Source organism: Staurois parvus, unplaced genomic scaffold, assembly GCF_062004578.1.
Source record: "Staurois parvus isolate SC_StPar_1 unplaced genomic scaffold, SC_StPar_1.0 ptg000209l, whole genome shotgun sequence".
In the NCBI taxonomy this organism is placed as follows: domain Eukaryota; kingdom Metazoa; phylum Chordata; class Amphibia; order Anura; family Ranidae; genus Staurois; species Staurois parvus.
Window position 1 is genome coordinate 8128182 of NW_028318005.1, and position 19780 is coordinate 8147961.

Genomic DNA, 19780 nt, shown 5'->3' on the forward strand with positions numbered 1-19780 from the left:
AAATTGCATGACCTTGTCCATACAAGGAACGATTGGTCGATTAACTGATCGTTAGTATAGTGCCTTTCAACAGTCGATTCTGACTGTTCGTATGACAAAAACTGAAGGTGCAAGGTAGAAAATTTATATCATACGTGAACGCAACATCCAATTTTCACTCAATGTGTACAGTAATTGTACAGCTATAACCAAATAGAAAAAAACATGCATGCTCAGAAGCAAAGAATGACCCTACACAGCCTCTTCTACTATGCTAATACATAGCTACATTTGCCTACGTTTTCTTTTTTTGGTCAAGAATTTTAGTACAAGTTAATATCATTGTCAGTTACATCATATTATGCACCTTTGTCCCAGGGGGAGGATTCCTCCATCAACCTCACTTGTGTTGATGGAGGAATCCATTTTGTTTTCCATTCAGACCATTTATTTATGGGCCCCAATGTCTCCAATTTACACATACAGTAAAACTTAACAAAATGGAAGGTGACCATGTTTCCTGTTCAGTTGTGAGGATGGCTACAGACACAGCCTGACAACTACTATTTCTCAGTGGCAATTTTACTTTTAGGTGAGTTGTTCTTTAAGTCTTCTCCCACCCTTCATATTTAGAGCCACTATCTAAATACAACCCTTAATGCCATTTTACTGTGCATTCCCGCCCAGAGCCACACAGCCACAACACAAATAATTCCTGGCCTCATCTAGCTTCTACTGCACATACGTGCAGTTTGCCACATTAATTCCTGTGGGTTGGGCCATACATTTCTGGATGGTTGCACTACAGTCCCAGTTATAGGCACAAATGGGAGAAAGAACATACATACATAGTGGGATCTGAACTCAGCTGGGACTAAAGATCCTGGCAGGGGGTTGGTAAATGATTAGGTATCAAACTTCCATTGAGGAAGTTGTGGGGAAGAATTAGAGGACAACTTACGTATAAATTAATTTCTCCTTTAAACAAGGGTGGGCACAATGAGAATTTTCAGGGTGCTTAGTTTACAAGATAAGCTAAATATTAACATCTCTCACAGCCTCAGAAAACTTCAGAGATTAATGTTATAATTAGATTAAAGCAAATCAATTTTCACATTTAAATCAAGAACACATTAATGTAGTATGTGTTCTCTCTCTCCAATCTAAGCATTGATAATGTGATCTCTGTGACTTACAGTTGTCATGAGATAGCGAAAACGTCAACCTCAGTTGAATACCACAGTCAGTGACTCAATCGATAAGACATCTTGTAAATCTTGTGAAGTTTATTCCATAAACTGAGAGAATCTTACAACAATGAACATTCAATAGGTCAAAAGATCATAATGTTTCCTGCTCCATGACATGAGGCTAGAGCGGCAATGCATTTCTTGGAAAGGGGGAGGGCTATCTATATAGCATTAACTAAACCAAAGGAAAGGGAGGAGCAGAGGCAAGATATAGAAAACACTTAAAGGCATATGACAGTCATGTGAAACATGACAGTATGTATACTCAAGTTGTGGTGCAATTACATTTCCTAAAATGCCACATTTCCTAAAATACCAAGCAGCAGGTTAACGGGGTTACAAGAGAAGGTCCCACTGGTTGGTACAATAATAACCTCTATTTAATGTGCCTTTGCTCTAGCACTGTATCATCTGTAAACAAAACAGGAATTTGCCAAAGTGAAAATATAGCTGAAGATAGAGAAGTACAGCTGAAGAAATGCATTGCACCACAAGAAGACATAAAAGTTATGGACCTTTGCATGCCACCAAGTTTTTGCTTTCCAGGGCAATCCCTCTCGCATTAATCAAACAAACAAATATATGACCTATCTTCGGGAAGCAAAACAAGCTAATAAAATATTCAACATAATATGGGGGTTGTAAACATATAAAATGATTTCAGAATATGATGAAAGAGCACTAGACAGCAAAAATGGAAATCTGGAGGATTTTATGTAAAGTGCATTACATAAACTATATTAGTGATGTCGGTACAACATAACTAAAAAGATACAGTGGGGCAAAAAAGTATTTAGTCAGCCACCAATTGTGCAAGTTCTCCCACTTAAAAAGATGAGAGAGGCCTGTAATTGGCATCATAGGTAGACCTCAACTATGAGAGACAAAATGAGAAAAAAAATCCAGACAATCGCATTGGCTGATTTAGAAATAATTTATTTGCAAATTATGGTGGAAAATAAGTATTTGGTCACCTACAAACAAGCAAGATTTCTGGCTCTCACAGACCTGTACCTTCTTCTTTAAGAGGCTCCTCTGTCCTGCACTCATTACCTGTATCAATGGCACCTGTTTGAACTTGTTATCAGTATAAAAGACACCTGTCCACAACCTCAAACAGTCACACTCCAAACTCCACTATGGTGAAGACCAAAGAGCTGTCGAAGGACACCAGAAACAAAATTGTAGACCTGCACCAGGCTGGGAAGACTGAATCTGCAATAGGCAAGCAGATTGGTGTGAACAAATCAACTGTGGGAGCAATAATTAGAAAATGGAAGACATACAAGACCACTGATAATCTCCCTCGATCTGGGGCTCCACGCAAGATCTCACCCCGTGGGGTCAAAATGATCACAAGAATGGTGAGCAAAAATCCCAGGACCACATGGGGGGACCTAGTGAATGACCTGCAGAGAGCTGGGACCAACGTAACAAAGGCTACCATCAGTAACACACTACGCCACCAGGGACTCAGATCCTGTAGTGCCAGACGTGTCCCCCTGCTTCAGCCAGTACATGTCCGGGCCCGTCTGAAGTTTGCTAGAGAGCATTTGGATGATCCAGAAGAGTACTGGGAGAATGTCATATGGTCAGATGAAACCAAAATAGAACTGTTTGGTAGAAACACAACTCGTCGTGTTTGGAGGAGAGAGAATGCTGAGTTGCATCCAAAGCACATCATACCTACTGTGAAGCATGGGGGTAGCAACATCATGCTTTGGGGCTGTTTCTCCGCAAAGGGACCAGGACGACTGATCCATGTACAGGACAGAATGAATGGGGCCACGTATCGTGAGATTTTGAGTTCAAACCTCATTCCATCAGCAAGGGCATTGAAGATGAAACGTGGCTGGGTCTTCCAACATGACAATGATCCCAAACATACCGCCCGGGCAACAAAGGAGTGGCTTCGTAAGAAGCATTTCAAGGTCCTGGAGTGGCCTAGCCAGTCTCCAGATCTCAACCCCATAGAAAACCTTTGGAGGGAGTTGAAAGTCCGTGTTGCCCAGCGACAGCCCCAAAACATCACTGCTCTAGAGAAGATCTGCATGGAGGAATGGGCCAACATACCAGCAACAGTGTGTGCCAACCTTGTGAAGACCTGCAGGAAACGTTTGACCTCTGTCATTGCCAACAAAGGATATATAACAAAGTATTGAGATGAACTTTTGATATTGACCAAATACTTAATTTCCACCATAATTTGCAAATAAATTCTTTCCAAATCAGCCAATGTGATTGTCTGGATTTTTTTCTCATTTTGTCTCTCATAGTTGAGGTCTACCTATGATGCCAATTACAGGCCTCTCTCATCTTTTTAAGTGGAATAACTTTCACAATTGGTGGCTGACTAAATACTTTTTTGGCCCACTGTAGCTCTGATTTTATTATGAAAAAAAAGACAAAACATGGGCATTGTTGACGTCAGACTTATGGGGGTTTATTTACTAAAGCTGGAGAGTCCAAAATCAGACTCCCTTCTGCATAGAAACCAATCAGCTTCCAGGTTTCATTGCCAAAGCTTCATTGAACAACCTGAGGTTAGAAGCTGATTGGTTTCTATGCAGAAGGGAGTCTGATTTTGGACTCTCCAGCTTTAGTAAATAAACCCCATTGTGTTCACAACAAAATTACTAATGCCGGTATATACCAATTTTTCACAATATGCTCCAGCACAGACCTTGTAGTCAACAAATGCTACAGAGAATTTTGACCATAGTATTATATTCCAAAAAGACTTTATTAGAAAGAAGGTACATGTACATGGGCCTGAAGGCTTGTGAAGTCATAACTGTTTAGTAAAAGCAGGTCGTCACCATAACTTCATATTGTATAAGTAACATTCAATAAAGTGAAAACAGAAATTTCCATGGATTTTGCTGAGGACAGGAACATGCATTTTATCATCGTGTCCAAGGTTTCGGATCATATTGAGGAAACTTATACCAGGTAAAAATCCTATGGTGTGTATTGTGCTGGAGTCTTGGAACAAGTGGGAAGGGGCAAGGGTGAGCCCAAGCGTTAAAGGTAGGGACGACTTGTAGAAGGGATATACAAAAATAGAGAGCCTCGTCAATATAGTCGGACATCAAAAGAGATGACAGGCTAGCTGACAGACCTAGTTGGGGATAGTAGCTTAACCACAGAAAAGATGAAAATAAAGAAGTAAGAAAATGGAAAAAGAAAGGAAGGGAAAAAAGGGGGGGGGGGAATTAGAGGTAGTAGGGGGGAGCATGGTAAGGAAAAGGAGACTCTCCCCTCCTCCTCATCGTTGACCCCCATGGTAGGGGCAGGGAAATCTTCCAGCTAATAGCATTGGTGTGGAGTGAACTTCATATCCTATGCAAACTAACATTAGCATATATTCTGTAGTTGTATTCTCCACAGTATTATTATTTTTTTATTTTTTATAAATAACAAAACATCTTTATACTTACCTGCTCTGTGCAATGGAATTGCCAAGAGCGGCCTCGAATCTCCTTTTCTCAGGTCCCCTGAAGGTGCTCCTGGTTCCTACTCTCTGTTTAGTGCCCCCATGGGGTCACTTGAGTGTTCTAGCTCCTAAGTCCCCTGGCTGCATCCATTGGCACAGACAGTGGGACTCGGAACCACCCCCTGCTCCCTTGTCACTGGCTTTGATTGAAAGCAGTGGGAGCCAATGCTGCCCGATGTTCTAGCAAAGCCAGTGGGAAAAGGAAGTGAGGGGAGGAGAAGAGCTGTAGACATACACAGCGATAGATAGAATGAGAGCTCAGGTAAGTAAAAGGGGGTGAGGAGCCAAAACAGAAGCCTAAACATTTTTTACCTTAATGCAAGGAATATATTAATAACTTTAAGCAACTCTAGCAACCAAAATTACTGTATCTATATGTATACATTCGGCAGTCAACTGGTTGTCTGGATAAGTAGAAACCAGAAAAGGAAAACAATGTGCTAATGCACACTGGCCAACTGGGGGCAATGGAGAGGTGTTGTAGGAAGGCATTCTGTTGATGTCTGGTCCCTCCTTTTAACTAGGTGTAACCTAACCCCAAATTTCTTACACAATATTTTTAAGCTTAATGTACTTCTATTACCCTTCTATCTTTACACGGTAGAGTAGAACAAAAGTTGCATATGTAATCTGATTTCCAAATTCATGCTGAATCTCTGCATCCAGCTGTCTGCACAAGGTACTGTATTACACCTAGTACACAACTTAGTTTTGTCGGTATTGCAAGCCTTTCTGCAGCTGACTCAGCCCACAAATCTCAGCCAAAAACTAATATACCACTTGTTGATGTATTGAACCTTTAATGGCTACTTACATAAGATGTGAATGAGAATGCTGGCCAACAAAATTACAGTGTGCTTTATGAAAGCCTTCTTCCAGCAAGCAGCTTTGAACAAAATTAAATTTCATTATAGACCCTAAATGTACTTAAAAGAGGCTCTTCCAAACATTTAATTTCAACACTACATTTATTTTTTCTTCATACGTTCTAACAGTAATTCTACTTCATGCTTCAGTGACTTAATCGTAATTAATGCAACAATCCTCAGCCAATGCTGGTCTGTTGAAGTAGCAATATAAATCAAGGAACCAGGGGGATGGAAAAGGAAAGGGCGGGGGGGGGGGGGGAGGGTTGGTATGGTAAACCTAAAACACATAATTTAAAATATGTACCAAATGCAGCACTGGAAATCCAACCATTAGCGCAACTTAGTTCTTCATTATTCCGGATGAAATTTTCTAGAACGGATAGACCGGAACTCATTGGGAAACAAGCTGCAGAAAATTGTCTTGAAAGATTCCAATTGGGAGCTAAAGTTCTTCATTTTCTTCCCAGGCTCCCTGAGCTCCTTCTATTGTATACAGCCAGAAGAGAAGAACTTTGGCCTAATTCCTTACCCTGCTGCAGAACATCACTCCAGAAACTTTTGTTAAAGAAACAGTATCCTTTAACAGAGGTTATAGTACAGATCACCAAGAGCACAGGAAAACTGAATATGAATAAGCTACAGGTTGTGAATCATGGTATCACAGTGTCTTCTTGGATGATTAGAAGATTTTTTGGCCTATGGTGAACATTAGTTATGTTTGTTAGAATGTCACAGATGCTACAGATACTAATGATCAATACAGTCCCTGGAAGTTAATCCAGTTGTAATGAATAATGTGATCTTTACTGGCAGGTGCAGGAAGGAACTGAGTTTTATGTGGTAATTACAGGTGTGTTTAAAGGATGATAAAGAGCAGATTACTAATCACCTACAGTCTGCAGTGTCTAATTTCATTCTATAATCTAATGCTAAATTTAGTGTGAGCCACATCATTTGCTTGCCTGTAATACAGAGAGTTCCTAACACCATTCAGCTGAAAATGTCAACCTGGCTGACTTTACACCGATGGTAACACAGCAAGAGAAAAGTAAACAAAAGGTTCCACAATAATTTATTCTTGTTTCAAACATAATAAATTACTTAACTGTGAAATTCTCCTTTAATGGTGAGGTTTGACAAACAGATCAGATCAGATCAGAAAAATACATGATCACTCAAAGATATCAGTAAATTATTTAAAGCAGAGCTCCAGACAAACCTTTTTTATGTTTTTTTTTTTTAGTGAGGAAGGATTAGAACCGCTGTTTAGACTTCAGTAGTGTCTGGGTTCACATTGGAGTGATTTCAAGTTACAGTTGCAAGAAAAAGTATGTGAACCCCTTGGGATTACGTGGAGTTTTGCATGAATTGGGCATAAAATGTGCTCTGAACGTCATTTAAGTCACAACAATAGAAGAACACAGTCTGCTGAACATAATACTACACAAACATTAGATGTTGCCATGGTTTAATTGCACATAACATGTAAACATTCACAGTGCAGGGAGGAAAAGTATGTGGACTTAATAACTGGTTGACCCTCCTTTGGCAGCAATAACCTCAACCAAACGTTTCCTGTAGTTGCAGATCAGACCTGCACAACGATCTGGAGTAATTTTGGACCACTCCTCTTCACAAAACTGTTTCAGTGTAGCAATATTCTTGGGATGTCTGGTGTGAATCGCTCTATTAAGGTCATGCCACAGCATTTCAATCGGGTTGAGGTCAGGACTCTGACTGGGCCACTCCTGAAGGCGTATTCTGTGCTGTTGCAGCCATTGTTTTGTTGAATTACTTGTATGCTTTGGGTCATTGTCCTGTTGCATCACCCATCCTCTGCGGAGCTTCAGTTGGCGGACAGATGGTCGTATGTTTTCCTGCAAAATGTCTTGATAAACTCTGGAATTCATTTTCCCATCAATGACAACAATCCGTCCAGGCCCTGAGGCAGCAAAGCAGCCCCAAACCATGATGCTCCCTCCGCTATGTTTTACAGTGGGGATGAGGTTTTGATGTTGGTGTGCTGTGCCTTTTTTTCTCCACACATAGTGTTGTGTGTTCTTCCCAAACTCAATCTTGGTTTCATCTGTCCACAGTATGTTTTGCCAGTAGTGCTGTGGAACATCCAGGTGCTCTTTTGCAAACTTCAAATGTGCAGCAATATTCTTTTTGGACAGCAATGGCTTCCTCCGTGGTGTCCTCCCATGTACTCCATTCTTGTTTAATGTTTTCCTTATTGTAGATGTGTCAACAAAAATGTTAGCATGTGCCAGAGATTTCTGTAGGTCTTTAGCTGACACTCTGGGATTCTTCTTTACCTCATGCAGCATTCTGCGCTGTGCTCTTGCAGTCATTTTTACAGGACGACCACGCCTAGGGAGAGTAGCAACAGTGCTAAACTTTCTCCATTTGTAGACAGTCTGTCTTACCATGGACATATGAACATCAAGGCTTTTGGAGATACGTTTGTAACCCTTTCCAGCTTCATGCAAGTCAACAATTCTTGATCATAGGTCTTCTGAGAGCTCTTTTCTGCGAGGCATGGTTCACATCAGACAGTGCTTCTTGAAACCAGTAAACCCAAAACAGGTGTGTGTTTTTTAAGGGCAGGACAGCTGTCAGCAACACATCCAATATCATCACACTGATTGGAGTCAAGGTTGGCTCACTCCTGGCTCCAATTAGCTCTGGGAGAAGTCATTAAGCTAGGGCCTCACATACTTTTTCCTCCCTACACTGTGAATGTTTACATGCTATGTGCAATTAAACCATGGCAACATCTAATGTTTGTGTAGTATTATGTTCAGCAGACCGTGTTCTTCTATTGTTGTGACTTAGATGACGTTCAGAGCACATTTTATGCCCAATTCATGCAAAACTCCACGTAATACCAAGGGTTCAAATACTTTTTCTTGCAACTGTATGTCCCATCTTGCAGAAACATCAGAAATTGAAAGGAAACCTCTTCAGTGACAAGAAATCCCATCTGTGACATCTGTCACCATACAGAGATTTTTCTTCTTCTCTCATTCTGGTGACAACTGTAAAGCTTAAAAGGTTTTATTCACTTTCTTTGCCAGTGACGATGGTCATCAGGACAGAAGGGGGAAATCTCCCAAATGAGGAAACTCCACTCTACCAAATACTAGAAAAGAGTTATTGCTGGAGTTATTTTAAGTGAACTTCAGATATAACCTGAAATACTCTCTTCTAATGCAAAGGGAAGCACAGACCAACACTCATATGACTGTTTTATTCTGAGATTTCTTGGTGTTCTAGTCAGTGGTAACACATAACTAGATTTTTTTTATGATCCATTTTTTTTTTTCCATTATATCTTTTATTGAATATTTTTCTTTCCAATACTTAAAACAATACTCTTTCATCGTTATCACATAGGAAATACAGACCATTCTCTCACATTTCCCCCCCCCAAATCCCCCCCCCCCCCTATTTTCCCCAGTGCAATTAAATTCTATCCAACTTTTTCATCCTTTCCTATACATAACTACATCTCTTTTCTTTAATCCATTCCACCTATACATTTCTTGATCTTCAGTTCAGTTCTCCTACATCAATCCGACTGGGGCTCCTACCGCTTCCAGATATTTTTTAGATGTCTTAAAATCATACCAGCTAACCCATTCCTTTCTAAACTTTTGCATTTTATCTTTATCTATATGAACTAGCTCTTCCATCTTATTTATATAGTCAACTCTATCAATCCAATCCCTCAATGTTGGGGGCTCCTGTACCTGTCAGAATTTGGGGATAAGTCCCTTGGCCGCACTAATTAAATGATATACTATTTTTGTATTGTTTCAATGGTATTTCTGACCCATAGAAGAGACAACCCCAAGGCTTTTTCTGCATAGTGATCTCTTGTATGACTTGTATAATATCCTGTGAAAACATCTGTATTTTGGGACAGTCCCACCATATATGTACCATAGTACCCATCAATCCACATCCCCTCCAACACAAGGGTGAAACCTCTCTTCGCTGTCTATGTGCCACACTCGGTGTAAAATACCAACTGGTTAAACATGTATAATTAATTTCACCCATGCTCATATTCATTTTCCCATGCATCAATTTATACATTTTATTGTTCTGCTGTTCACTTTTTTTCATTCCCAGCTCCCTTTCCCATTTCTCTAAGAACAGTGTGGGGCCCACTCTCATCAATTCATTAAGGGTCTTATATATCTTAGAAGTAATATGCTTTGGAGCTCTATCAGCATTTTCTCAAATGGGAGCATATCCTCCAGCATCCTCAGAGGCTGGGGAAGCTTGCAAACAAAATGCCTTAATTGATAATATTTCATTACATCTAATACAACAAATAAGTCTTGAAATGTGTACAACTCCCCCTTATTTACTATATCCCTTAAACATGCAACCCAATGATCCATTCTAATGTAAAAGCATAGTGTGGCTTTAATGAAGAGCTTTTCTGAAAGAGGCCATACAACTATTACCATGGACCTGTAGGTATTAACAACCAATCAGTATATACCCTATACCAGGGGTAGGCAACCTGTGGCTCTCTAGCTGTTGTGGAACTACATTTCCCATGAGGAATTGCAAAGATTACAAAACTGACAGTTACAGCTATGACTTACAGAGGCATGATGGAACTTGTAGTCCTGCGGCTCTCAGGTTGCCTACCCCTGCCCTATACTAACCCAGTCTGCAGTAATCATTGATCTCCACTAGTAAGCCATTATATATCCCTCTAAAACAAAAGTATATATCTTACCTGTAAAAAAACAACCAGCTATCATTTGTTCTAGTTCCACTTTGAATGATACAAATAGTTGCCAGGTGTATAGTGTTGTAGAAGACCCCACAACACTGTCTTGTGCAATGAAAATATAATCTAAGTGTAAAAAACATATGTACCGTATGTGAAACTTTAACAGCAAATTAGAAAGGGATAATATGTTTACATTTTAGGATGTATTTCTACCCTTTTGCTCATTTATGCAGAATAAGCTGATTAATATTTGACATACCTCTTATTAATCACAGCCAGACCCACTTACATAACCCTTTAGACATCCAAAACTGAATTTCCAGAAAACATTCCAAATACTTAACCACAACAAGCTCATTTAGAGCAAGATAATCCACAGTCTCTCTTACTTGTTCCTGCATAACAAACTATACCTTTCACATGTGTATGCATCCTTGTTTATTAACTTTGGTTGGAAGAGCTGGGAGGAACAAAAACATAACCACCATGTCTGAAGCTTGACTATAGCCATGTTCAAAATACCCCAATAGTAGTTAAACATTTCTGGGCATCAATAAACCAGAGCCAACAACATCTCCATACCAGGGGCGGACTGACCATTTGGAAACTCGGGCACTGCCCGAGGGCCCGGGGTCAGTAGGGGGCCCCATGAGATGCCCCTGGTACCTTTTTCATAGGCTTTTTTGAGTTTGGGCAAGGACACAGGGGCCCCATGATCCCCTATTGCCCGGGGGACCCATGAGTTGTCAGTCTGCCCCTGCTCCATACATACATATAAATGTCAAAGTTGTTATGACAGCTTCCTTAAGTCAATCAACATATATTTATGTTAATATTATGGCACACGATAGGGGATGATCTCTTGTTTTAGGTTAAAGCTATGCTGGCCATTCACAGATCGGACTTTGGCTAATTCCTGCTGAACTGGCTGAAATCAGGCCATGGTTAGCCCTGTCAGCACCACCCAGTTTGACAATTTTCGATCTGAAAATCGAAGGGGTTGGGTGGAAAATTCTTGACTGAACAATGATAAGGCCATATATGGCTTGAACTTTGGATAATTCTTGCTGAACTGGTCAAAATTCAAACTGTCAGGGGACCTGTTGCCACCATCCACGTTGACAAAATCTCTATCTGAAAGGGGCTCAGCGGTAAATTCTCAGCTGAACAGTGACTGCAGCCAATCAGATGCAAGCCATCAGAATACAAAAGCTGGAAGAGGTGATTCCTCCATCTACACTGTTTAGCATGGATAGAGGAATCTACTGATTTATTTTGTTTTGAAAGTTACCTGCTTCTGAAAAAGATTCCTGGCTGTCTTCAGGGTTTCTGAGTTACAGACTTGGATTAAGTATACAAATAAGGAATTCCAACCTGTCTCATATTTGCATTTGCTGCATGCTTGTTTCGGTATAGCAACTCAAAAATATTAAAACTGCATTTTTAGGAGGTCATCATCAATGGCATTCTAAATGTTTCTCCGAAGACAGATGTACTTTAATGAATGATGTAGGAGCAGAATATGAAAAAAAAATATACACAAACAAAATACTTGTTTGTTGTACATAAATGCAGCTGTCTTGGGTAGCCATGCTGACAGTAAATGCTGGCTTACAGCTGATGCAAATTTGGATTTTCTCAGCTGCTAGATAACAACCCTTCAGATTCTTCACTTCCTAGTATAATAATTGGCACACAAGAGACACAGACAGTTTTATGTTTTATTTGCAGCACTGTCAAAATATTTATAGAAATCTGTCAGAATAAAAACATCAATGAAGAGCATAATGAATCATGAATATGCAAATATGCAAATGCTTGCACTGTAGTTCCCAATCCACTGACACTTGTATTTTGGCCAAACAGACCCAATTCACTGAGAGCTATATACTAGTGCCAGGGAGATCAGATGGTGCTGATTCTGCCAGTTTTACCAGCATGTTGGGTACTTGTTAATCTCATAGGGTAAAGGAAGACAATAACATTTTAGCTGAACTATTAATACATTGCAAGAAGTTAGAATTTGACAAATCTCACTTTTCCCAGCTATTTGCACATTTTAATTGGTCAGAACATTTAAACGATATCACAGTCGGATAGCGCACCTTCAGCATGATATGACAGGAGAAATGTAAGAATTTAGGACATATACTTAGATTCACACCTATGCATTATTTCATGGCACAGCTCAAAAGGAACCAAAAATAAGGTCCCTCCCAGCACTGTTCTAAAATACGGGCGTGGGACATGGTGAGACCAAATAAGTTGCCACAGGCAAACGGGTGACTGTGGATCTCCCCTCTGATATTAAAGATTACCTGGCCTATAGCTGTATCATGCAGGACATGTTCCAGAGGGGGCTGGTTGTAGAGCACTACAGTGTCTAATAACCAAACCAGTTACATTGCAGGTGAAGTCAAATTAGGGTAGAATGTGGCCTTAGGTAAAGTTGCAGCTTTGGTCCCCCTCTCTTATCCACTAAAGCCGGCCATACATGGATCAAAATTTGACCGGTCCCGCAGGGACCAGCTGAATTTTGATCCATGTAGGGGACAGTGGCTGTACAGAAGTCGATTTACTGATCAACTTCTGTACAACTACCTTGTTGGGTTTTTCCTGATCGATCAGTGCCACCAGCCATATGATAGGGAAGCCTCTCTGCCGTCAGAACACAATAGCACAGTGGAAGTGATACCCACATCCACCTTGAATATGTGGATGGGGAATCTGCTGGTTGAACGAAAAAAATAATAATAATGTAAGGGCTGCCTAACACTGTCACCACTAGTAAGGATTGCAGCGGTAAATGATAATTTAACCATGGAGTGGTATGGCATACCCTATCAGGCCCCAAAAGCCTACAAGTGCATCCTCCTTTTTAAAGTAACAAGCAGATGCATAGCTTTGACCAATTGTGCTCCCTTGTATCCTGCAGGAGCATAAAACTTGTAGGTGCCCTCCTTCCCCCCTGGACATTCGCTGGGTCCCAGGCTCCTGCCTATGTTGCCTTGTGGATGGTTCAGCTCTAGTCAAAGGTAAGAGTTCAGGTAAGGACAGCCCAATAGGGGCCAAGCTGATACTTAAAAGGTTTACCCTTTTATATGTTATTAAAAATTTGGAGAGAACCTTTTCTTAAAAATTTGGAGAGAACCTTTTCAGCCTACACGGTACTAAAAAATTTAAAAATGTGGCCCATGATAAGTTTTAGTTGCTACATCAGAAACTGCATGCAGTCCCAAAAGCACTATGGCACTGGAGATTCCATATGCCAATTTTAAGATAGGAAGATGATCTGTTAAGGCAAAGTGATAATGACAGATAAGGTGGTACAATAGTCTGTGATGATATACACTGTCCAGTAACTCACAGTATCCAATCAGATTTCACCCTTCACTCTAAAACAGCCACATTATGAATGATGAATTATAATTAAAACATATGGATTTGTTGTCATTGGCAGGGCACTCCTAATTTTCCTGCCTTGCATTGTACTGTAACTATACGGTCTCCCTTTATTTTGTGAAGTGCTATGCAAACTGTTGGCACTATATAAATCCTGTATAATTATAATAATAATGGGTTAACTAATGAAATAAGCCCTATGGTTCTGAAACAGCAGAAACATTTCAGAACCAAATTAATCTAATATTTTAATATATTACAGCAAGCTTGATAAAAGGTTAATTTGATCTTAAAAATAAATACAAAATAATGCCCAATGATTTCTTTTTTCATTTAAAGCACACACGTGCTGGACAACAAAGGGTAATTGAGTTCCATCCTAGGACAACAATGAGAGATGACACAACCAGCTGGTCCTGCTGTCTAACCCTGGGAGTGAACAAATGAGGGGCTGTGTGAGCTGGGTGAAAACCATTTCACTTCTTAAGCCTCCATGATTAGTTATTGGCCACTGATGGATCTCTTCCACATTGTCAAGTAACATATTTTCAAGGAGTGCAATGGACTGAGGCCAAGCAGGGTCAGGAGATCAGATAACACATAGAATGCCACTGGGCACAGTACTCCTGCTCATAAGTAATATATTGTACAAAAATTTATACAAAATGTTTCACCGTTTCATTTGTGCACACTCCCCTTACAAGATCGCCATACATGTGCTTACAGAATAGCATCCTGAAACATATCATAGCATCATTAGTTGTATTTATCTGTTCTATTTTCTTTTAAGGGGACAGATCAAATTAAAATGTTGACTTCCATCAGCGAAGTAACTAATATCTTATATTTTCATCAAGTCTACCACTGTCCACATTCCATGCAAGCATCACTATTTTAAACCATCATCAGCACTCCTGATCTGGAAAAGAAAAAAGTCAAGAGCTCTGAAAGCACCAAAATGTTTGATTCTTAAAGCAGTGTTAAGGCCAAAAACAAAAATATTGCAGCTACTGATCTTTCATTTTTAAGGATTTTCCCCTTTATTCTGACCTGGTGATCTGGCCAGTTACACACTCCCTGTCTTACGGTGTCTCCACTCTGGATGGAGGGGAGACAGAGACATCTTTGAACAGCAGCACTGACAGTCTGGGGAGAGGGTATTGTTAGGTGTACTAGCAGATTCAGATGGGCTTAACTAACAAATCAAAGCCAAACGCCATCTAATACTTCTTAAACAGTTACAGCATCAGGTTTTACATAAATAAATAAAAAGCTGAAAAATGGAAATGAATGCAGCCACATTTAAGAATGGTAGTTACAATATAGTAAATATTTATTTTTTGGGTTTAATACCACTTTAAGTTCCTACTATTTGGGAAAATAGAAACAGTATTTAGTGATTTCTACTTCACTCACTGCAATGTAACTTCACAAGTGACAGAATCCATTCAAAGAACATACAGAGATTTGTGGCTATCGCTAAATATCTGTCTTGCATGAATCAACATCACGGGGGTTTTGCTCAGATGATGGTGCTTCAGGACCATGTGAGTGTGAATCTACAATTTTTCTCACACTGAACTTCTTCAGCCTAAATTTAATGCACAGACAGAGATAAGAATTTACACATATCATTTTTTACCTTTTAAGAAATAATTCCAGCTTGTTTAACTTAACTAGAAAAGATTGACCTAGGCAGGAAAGCAGGGTGGGTGTTATTCTATTGTTTGAATGGTGGGTGTGTTATCTGCTGATATCTGTGGATATAAAGGATGTTTCAGAGCTCATGAATATGAATAGGTTTGCCTTTTCACAGCTTCCTCCTCCCCATTCTCCATCAATCACAAAGCTGCTTTGTCACAGAACCTGAGCTCCATACAGATTTACTGTCTATTGATGAATACCAAGTAGCCCTATCTTGCTAGCATCCCTCGGTCACCCATTCTTGATGCAGCTTAACCTTTTTTTTTAATAGCATAAGACATATAAAGCACTAGTTTTCCAATATAAAAAAGGTAAAATATTATAAACAAGCATCAATGCTCAAAAGGGGTGGGGGCAAGCCATGTGACCACATACAAAAAATAATAATGACACATTTAACATAATAAGTTTCAAATCCCTTTGCCTAGGTTTCCCATCATGTAATAATTGACAATAACTTAATAAAAAACAGATTGCATACTGTGTAAAGCATATAAAGAGCATAGTGATGACGTTAGTTTGTACCTCTTATAGAGCCCATGAAGGGGCTGCAGACACAGGAACTGCCAGTAATCCAGACAGAACGCTTTCAACTTCATCATCTTGGAAGCGGGCAGAGAGACGTGCCAGTCTGGCACCATCCATTAACAGCAGGTGCCTTATTGCTCAGCTGATTCATTTGCACAGCAATCTGGGAAAATTCAACGAACCCGACAACAAAATCCAGATATAGCCAGCAAGAGAAAGATACAGATACAGACTTAGTCTCACAGCTCCAAGCTCATCACATCACTGGAAGTTAGAGAGATCTTTGCGATCTATGGAAAGAAAGTAATCCACAAAAGCTCTGGCTCATCCCCAAGGTTCATGGCAGAAGCCTTTCCAAAATATTACCAAGAAAATCCTCTTTGCAATAGGAATCAGCAGGACCACTCAGTCTTCTGTCATCAGACATGTCCAGAACATTGTAGCAGCTCATACGAGCTTGTGACAAAAAGAAAAGTCAGAGCACGGCCCTCCCTGCCTTAAAATAAATTATTCTAATCTTATTCCCAGCACACGTTGTCATTCAGGTCTGTGTGAACAGCTAATCACAAGAGCCACATGCTGCACAGAGGGACAGGCTCCCAGCCAGATACAGGGGCCTTGGGATTGGCCCTCTCTGGTTTCTACGGAAACAGGAACACATTGATAACAGCTGAAATGGGACCTGGATGACAGCCTTCCTCGCCTTTCAGCAGAATAATGTCTCTGTAATGAGCAGTACAAGGCCCTCATAGAGACCTTCAGCACAAAGCGTGATCTGGGATAGCCGGTTTACAAGTAAATATGAGGATTTTACAGTGAAATAAATATACGCAGCTGTCTGAGCAGACAGTTTGGAGATAAAAGAGCACCCACTGATTTTTATTAAAGAACAACTTTTATTATAGTTTAATGGGGTGACAATGTAATCACCCATGAAATTTGATTTTACAGAAAACAAATGGTGTAGAATAAACTCTAGAAGGGATGAAATATACACAGATCAGCCATAACTTTATGACCACTGACAGGTGAGGGGAATAACAATGATTATCTTGTTACAATGGCATCTGAAAGCCAGTGGGGTATATTAGGCAGCAAGTGAACATGTTGTTCCTGAAGTTGAAGCAGTGAAAGAAGGTGGCCAGGTCTGATGAATAATGTTTTCTTTTACATCATGTGGATGGCCAGGTGAGTGTGCGTCGCTTACCTGGGGAAGAAATGGTACCAGGATGAAGTATGGGAAGAAGGCAAGCTGGCGGTGGCAGTGTGATGCTTTGGACAATGTTTTGCTGGGAAACCTTTGGTCCTGCCATTTATGTGAATGTTACTTGACACGTGCCACCTATCCAAACATTGTTCCTGACCAAGTGCACCCCTTCATTGGCACAGTATTCCCTGATGGCAGTGGCCTCTTTCAGCAGGATAATGCACCTTCCCACACCGCAAAAATGGAGCAATTGAGCATCTGTGGGATGTGTATGAAATACAAGTCAGAACTATGAAGGCCTCACCTCACAACTTACAGGATTCACTACTGATGGCTTGTTGCCAGATACCACCCTCAGAGGTCTAGTGGCATCCATGCTTCAACAGGTCAGGGCTGTTTTGGTGACAAAAGGTGTTGTTTTGGTAGCAAAATGGGGGCCTACGTAATATTAGTGATTGGTCATAAAGGTTTGCCTGATCGATGTATATCAAATTAACAATGAAGCCTCTCCAACTATAGATCAGAGTCCTACAACCCTCATATTGCAGTGTACCTGGCTGATGTCTGAAAAATTCCTCAAAAACATACATTTTAAACTTGGAGCTTAGTGATTTGGTCTGGCCAGAAGAGAAGTGGCTAAACAAATGAAACTAGCATCATGACCACCTTGTTAGACCAAGGCCTAGAAAATACTATGCATTGTTCTGTAAAACCCATTTAGAGCACTAGGCTCATACACATGAACTTTAAAGCAATATTAAACCTAAGAACAAAAATGTAATACTGTATATTGCAGCCTACAAATCCATAAATGTGGTGACTGCATTCGTTTTTTTCTCTTTTATTCTCACCTGCTGATCTGGCAAATAACATCACTCTACAGGAGGTGCAACAGAGACATCAGACAGCAGCATTGTTAGGCTGCATTCACACTTGAGCGTTTTGTAGCTTGAAGCTCGAAGTTTAAAGCTCCAAAAAAGCTCAAACTTAAAAATCAAATGTTTTTTTATATGGTGCTGTTTGCGTGATCAGGTGTGAACAGGTAACATAGAGATTTTTTAAGTTTGAGCTTTTTGAAGCTTTAAGCTTCGAGGTCCAAGCTACAAAACGCTCCAGTGTGAATGCAGCCTTATTCTGGGGAGAGGAACTAGTAGATTTAGATGGACTTTACTAACAAGTTAACCACCTCCTGTCCGGCCATTGTATATAAACAGCCGGACGGAGGCAGTGCAGGGGCAGGTGGCCGTTTATAAATGGCCTCCCCGCCCCCTGCTTGTGCGCACTCCCTGTTAGCGCGCAGCACCGCGATCCGGTGCCCGCTGTGTCCTCCGGACACAGTAGAACACCAATCATCGTACGGGACCTCTGTGCGAGGTCCCGATCATGTGATCACTGATTGGCCAATCAGTGATCACATGCAGAGTAGTAAGCAAGATGTCACTTCTGACATCATTGCTTACTACGTTTGAAATCTGTGAATGAGGTCACACGGTACAAGGCTATTCAAAACAGCCTTGTACCATGTGACAAGCTGTGACCAATCACAGCTCACACAGTATTTCTCAATAGCTTCAAGAATGCAGCCAGAGAGAAGGAGAAATGATTGCTTTTACAGCCTTTATGGGTGTAAAAGCAATCAGTGTAAAAAAAAAAAAATCTTCATCACCCCCCCCACCCACAAGTTGTACAGTGTCACCATGGTGACACTGTACTGCTAGGGTGACAGTATGTTAAAAAAAACAAAAAACAAATAATAATATTAAAACATTAAATACAAATGTAAAAAAAAGTTTTTAAAAATTATAATTTTTGGTTATAAACTAATTTGGGTTTTTTTTTTACTAAAAAGATAACTGAATACATTTTTGTCAAGATTTATGATGAAATATTATTTATTTGCAAAATTTTATAAGAAAAACACTTTTTTCAAAATGTTTGGACTTTTTCATTTATATAGCAAAAAAATAAATAAAAATCCCAGTGGTGAATAAATACCACCAGAATAAAGCTTTATCTGTCTCAAAAGAAATAGTAAAACATTCATATGGGTACAGTCTTGCATGACTGCACAATTGTCATTCAAAGTGTGATAGCGCTGAAAGCTGAAAATTGGCCTGGACAGGAAGGGGTAAAAGTGTCCGGACTTCAATCGGTTAAAGCTGAACTCCAGTTAACACATCTTAAAACAGAACTACACAGTCCTATCCTTTACAGAAAAAGAAGCTGCCATCTTAGCCTCAGTTGAGTTTACAGTTCCTATGGTGCTGCACATGTAATCAGTTATGACACCAGCCATTTGATGTTTTGACAGTTTGTTTGAGAGCACAAGCAACCATGATAGTGAACATATATGGCATGTCTTGAATCAAACTGTTTTGGGAAACTGTTAAATTGATAGGTTTAGTTCTATGTGTTTTAAGCACATCCTGCCTGCCTATTATATACAGTGCCTTGAAAAAGTATTCATACCTCTTGAAATTTCCCACATGTTGTCATGTTACAATCAAAAACATAAATGTATTTTATTGGGATTTTACGTGACAGACCAGCACAAAGTGGCACATAATTGTGAAGTGGAAGGAAAAT

At 40.0% G+C, this 19780-nt stretch overlaps 1 protein-coding gene across 6 annotated transcripts in view; it reads right to left on the reverse strand.

Annotated features, from left to right (window-relative positions):
• Positions 1–19780, reverse strand: part of IQSEC1 (IQ motif and Sec7 domain ArfGEF 1) — a 440052-nt gene that overhangs the window by 325943 nt on the left and 94329 nt on the right. The window contains exon 1 of one of the 6 annotated variants that reach the window (XM_089678733.1): positions 15985–16528. The exons of 2 other annotated variants lie outside the window; for them this stretch is intronic. In XM_089678733.1, the coding sequence (XP_089534859.1) occupies positions 15985–16100 (116 nt within the window). In that variant the 5' untranslated portion in view covers positions 16101–16528. Of the gene's footprint in view, positions 1–15984; positions 16555–19780 lie in introns of those variants that run through there. 3 more of the 6 variants (XM_089678731.1, XM_089678740.1, XM_089678739.1) reach the window with 3 other exon arrangements.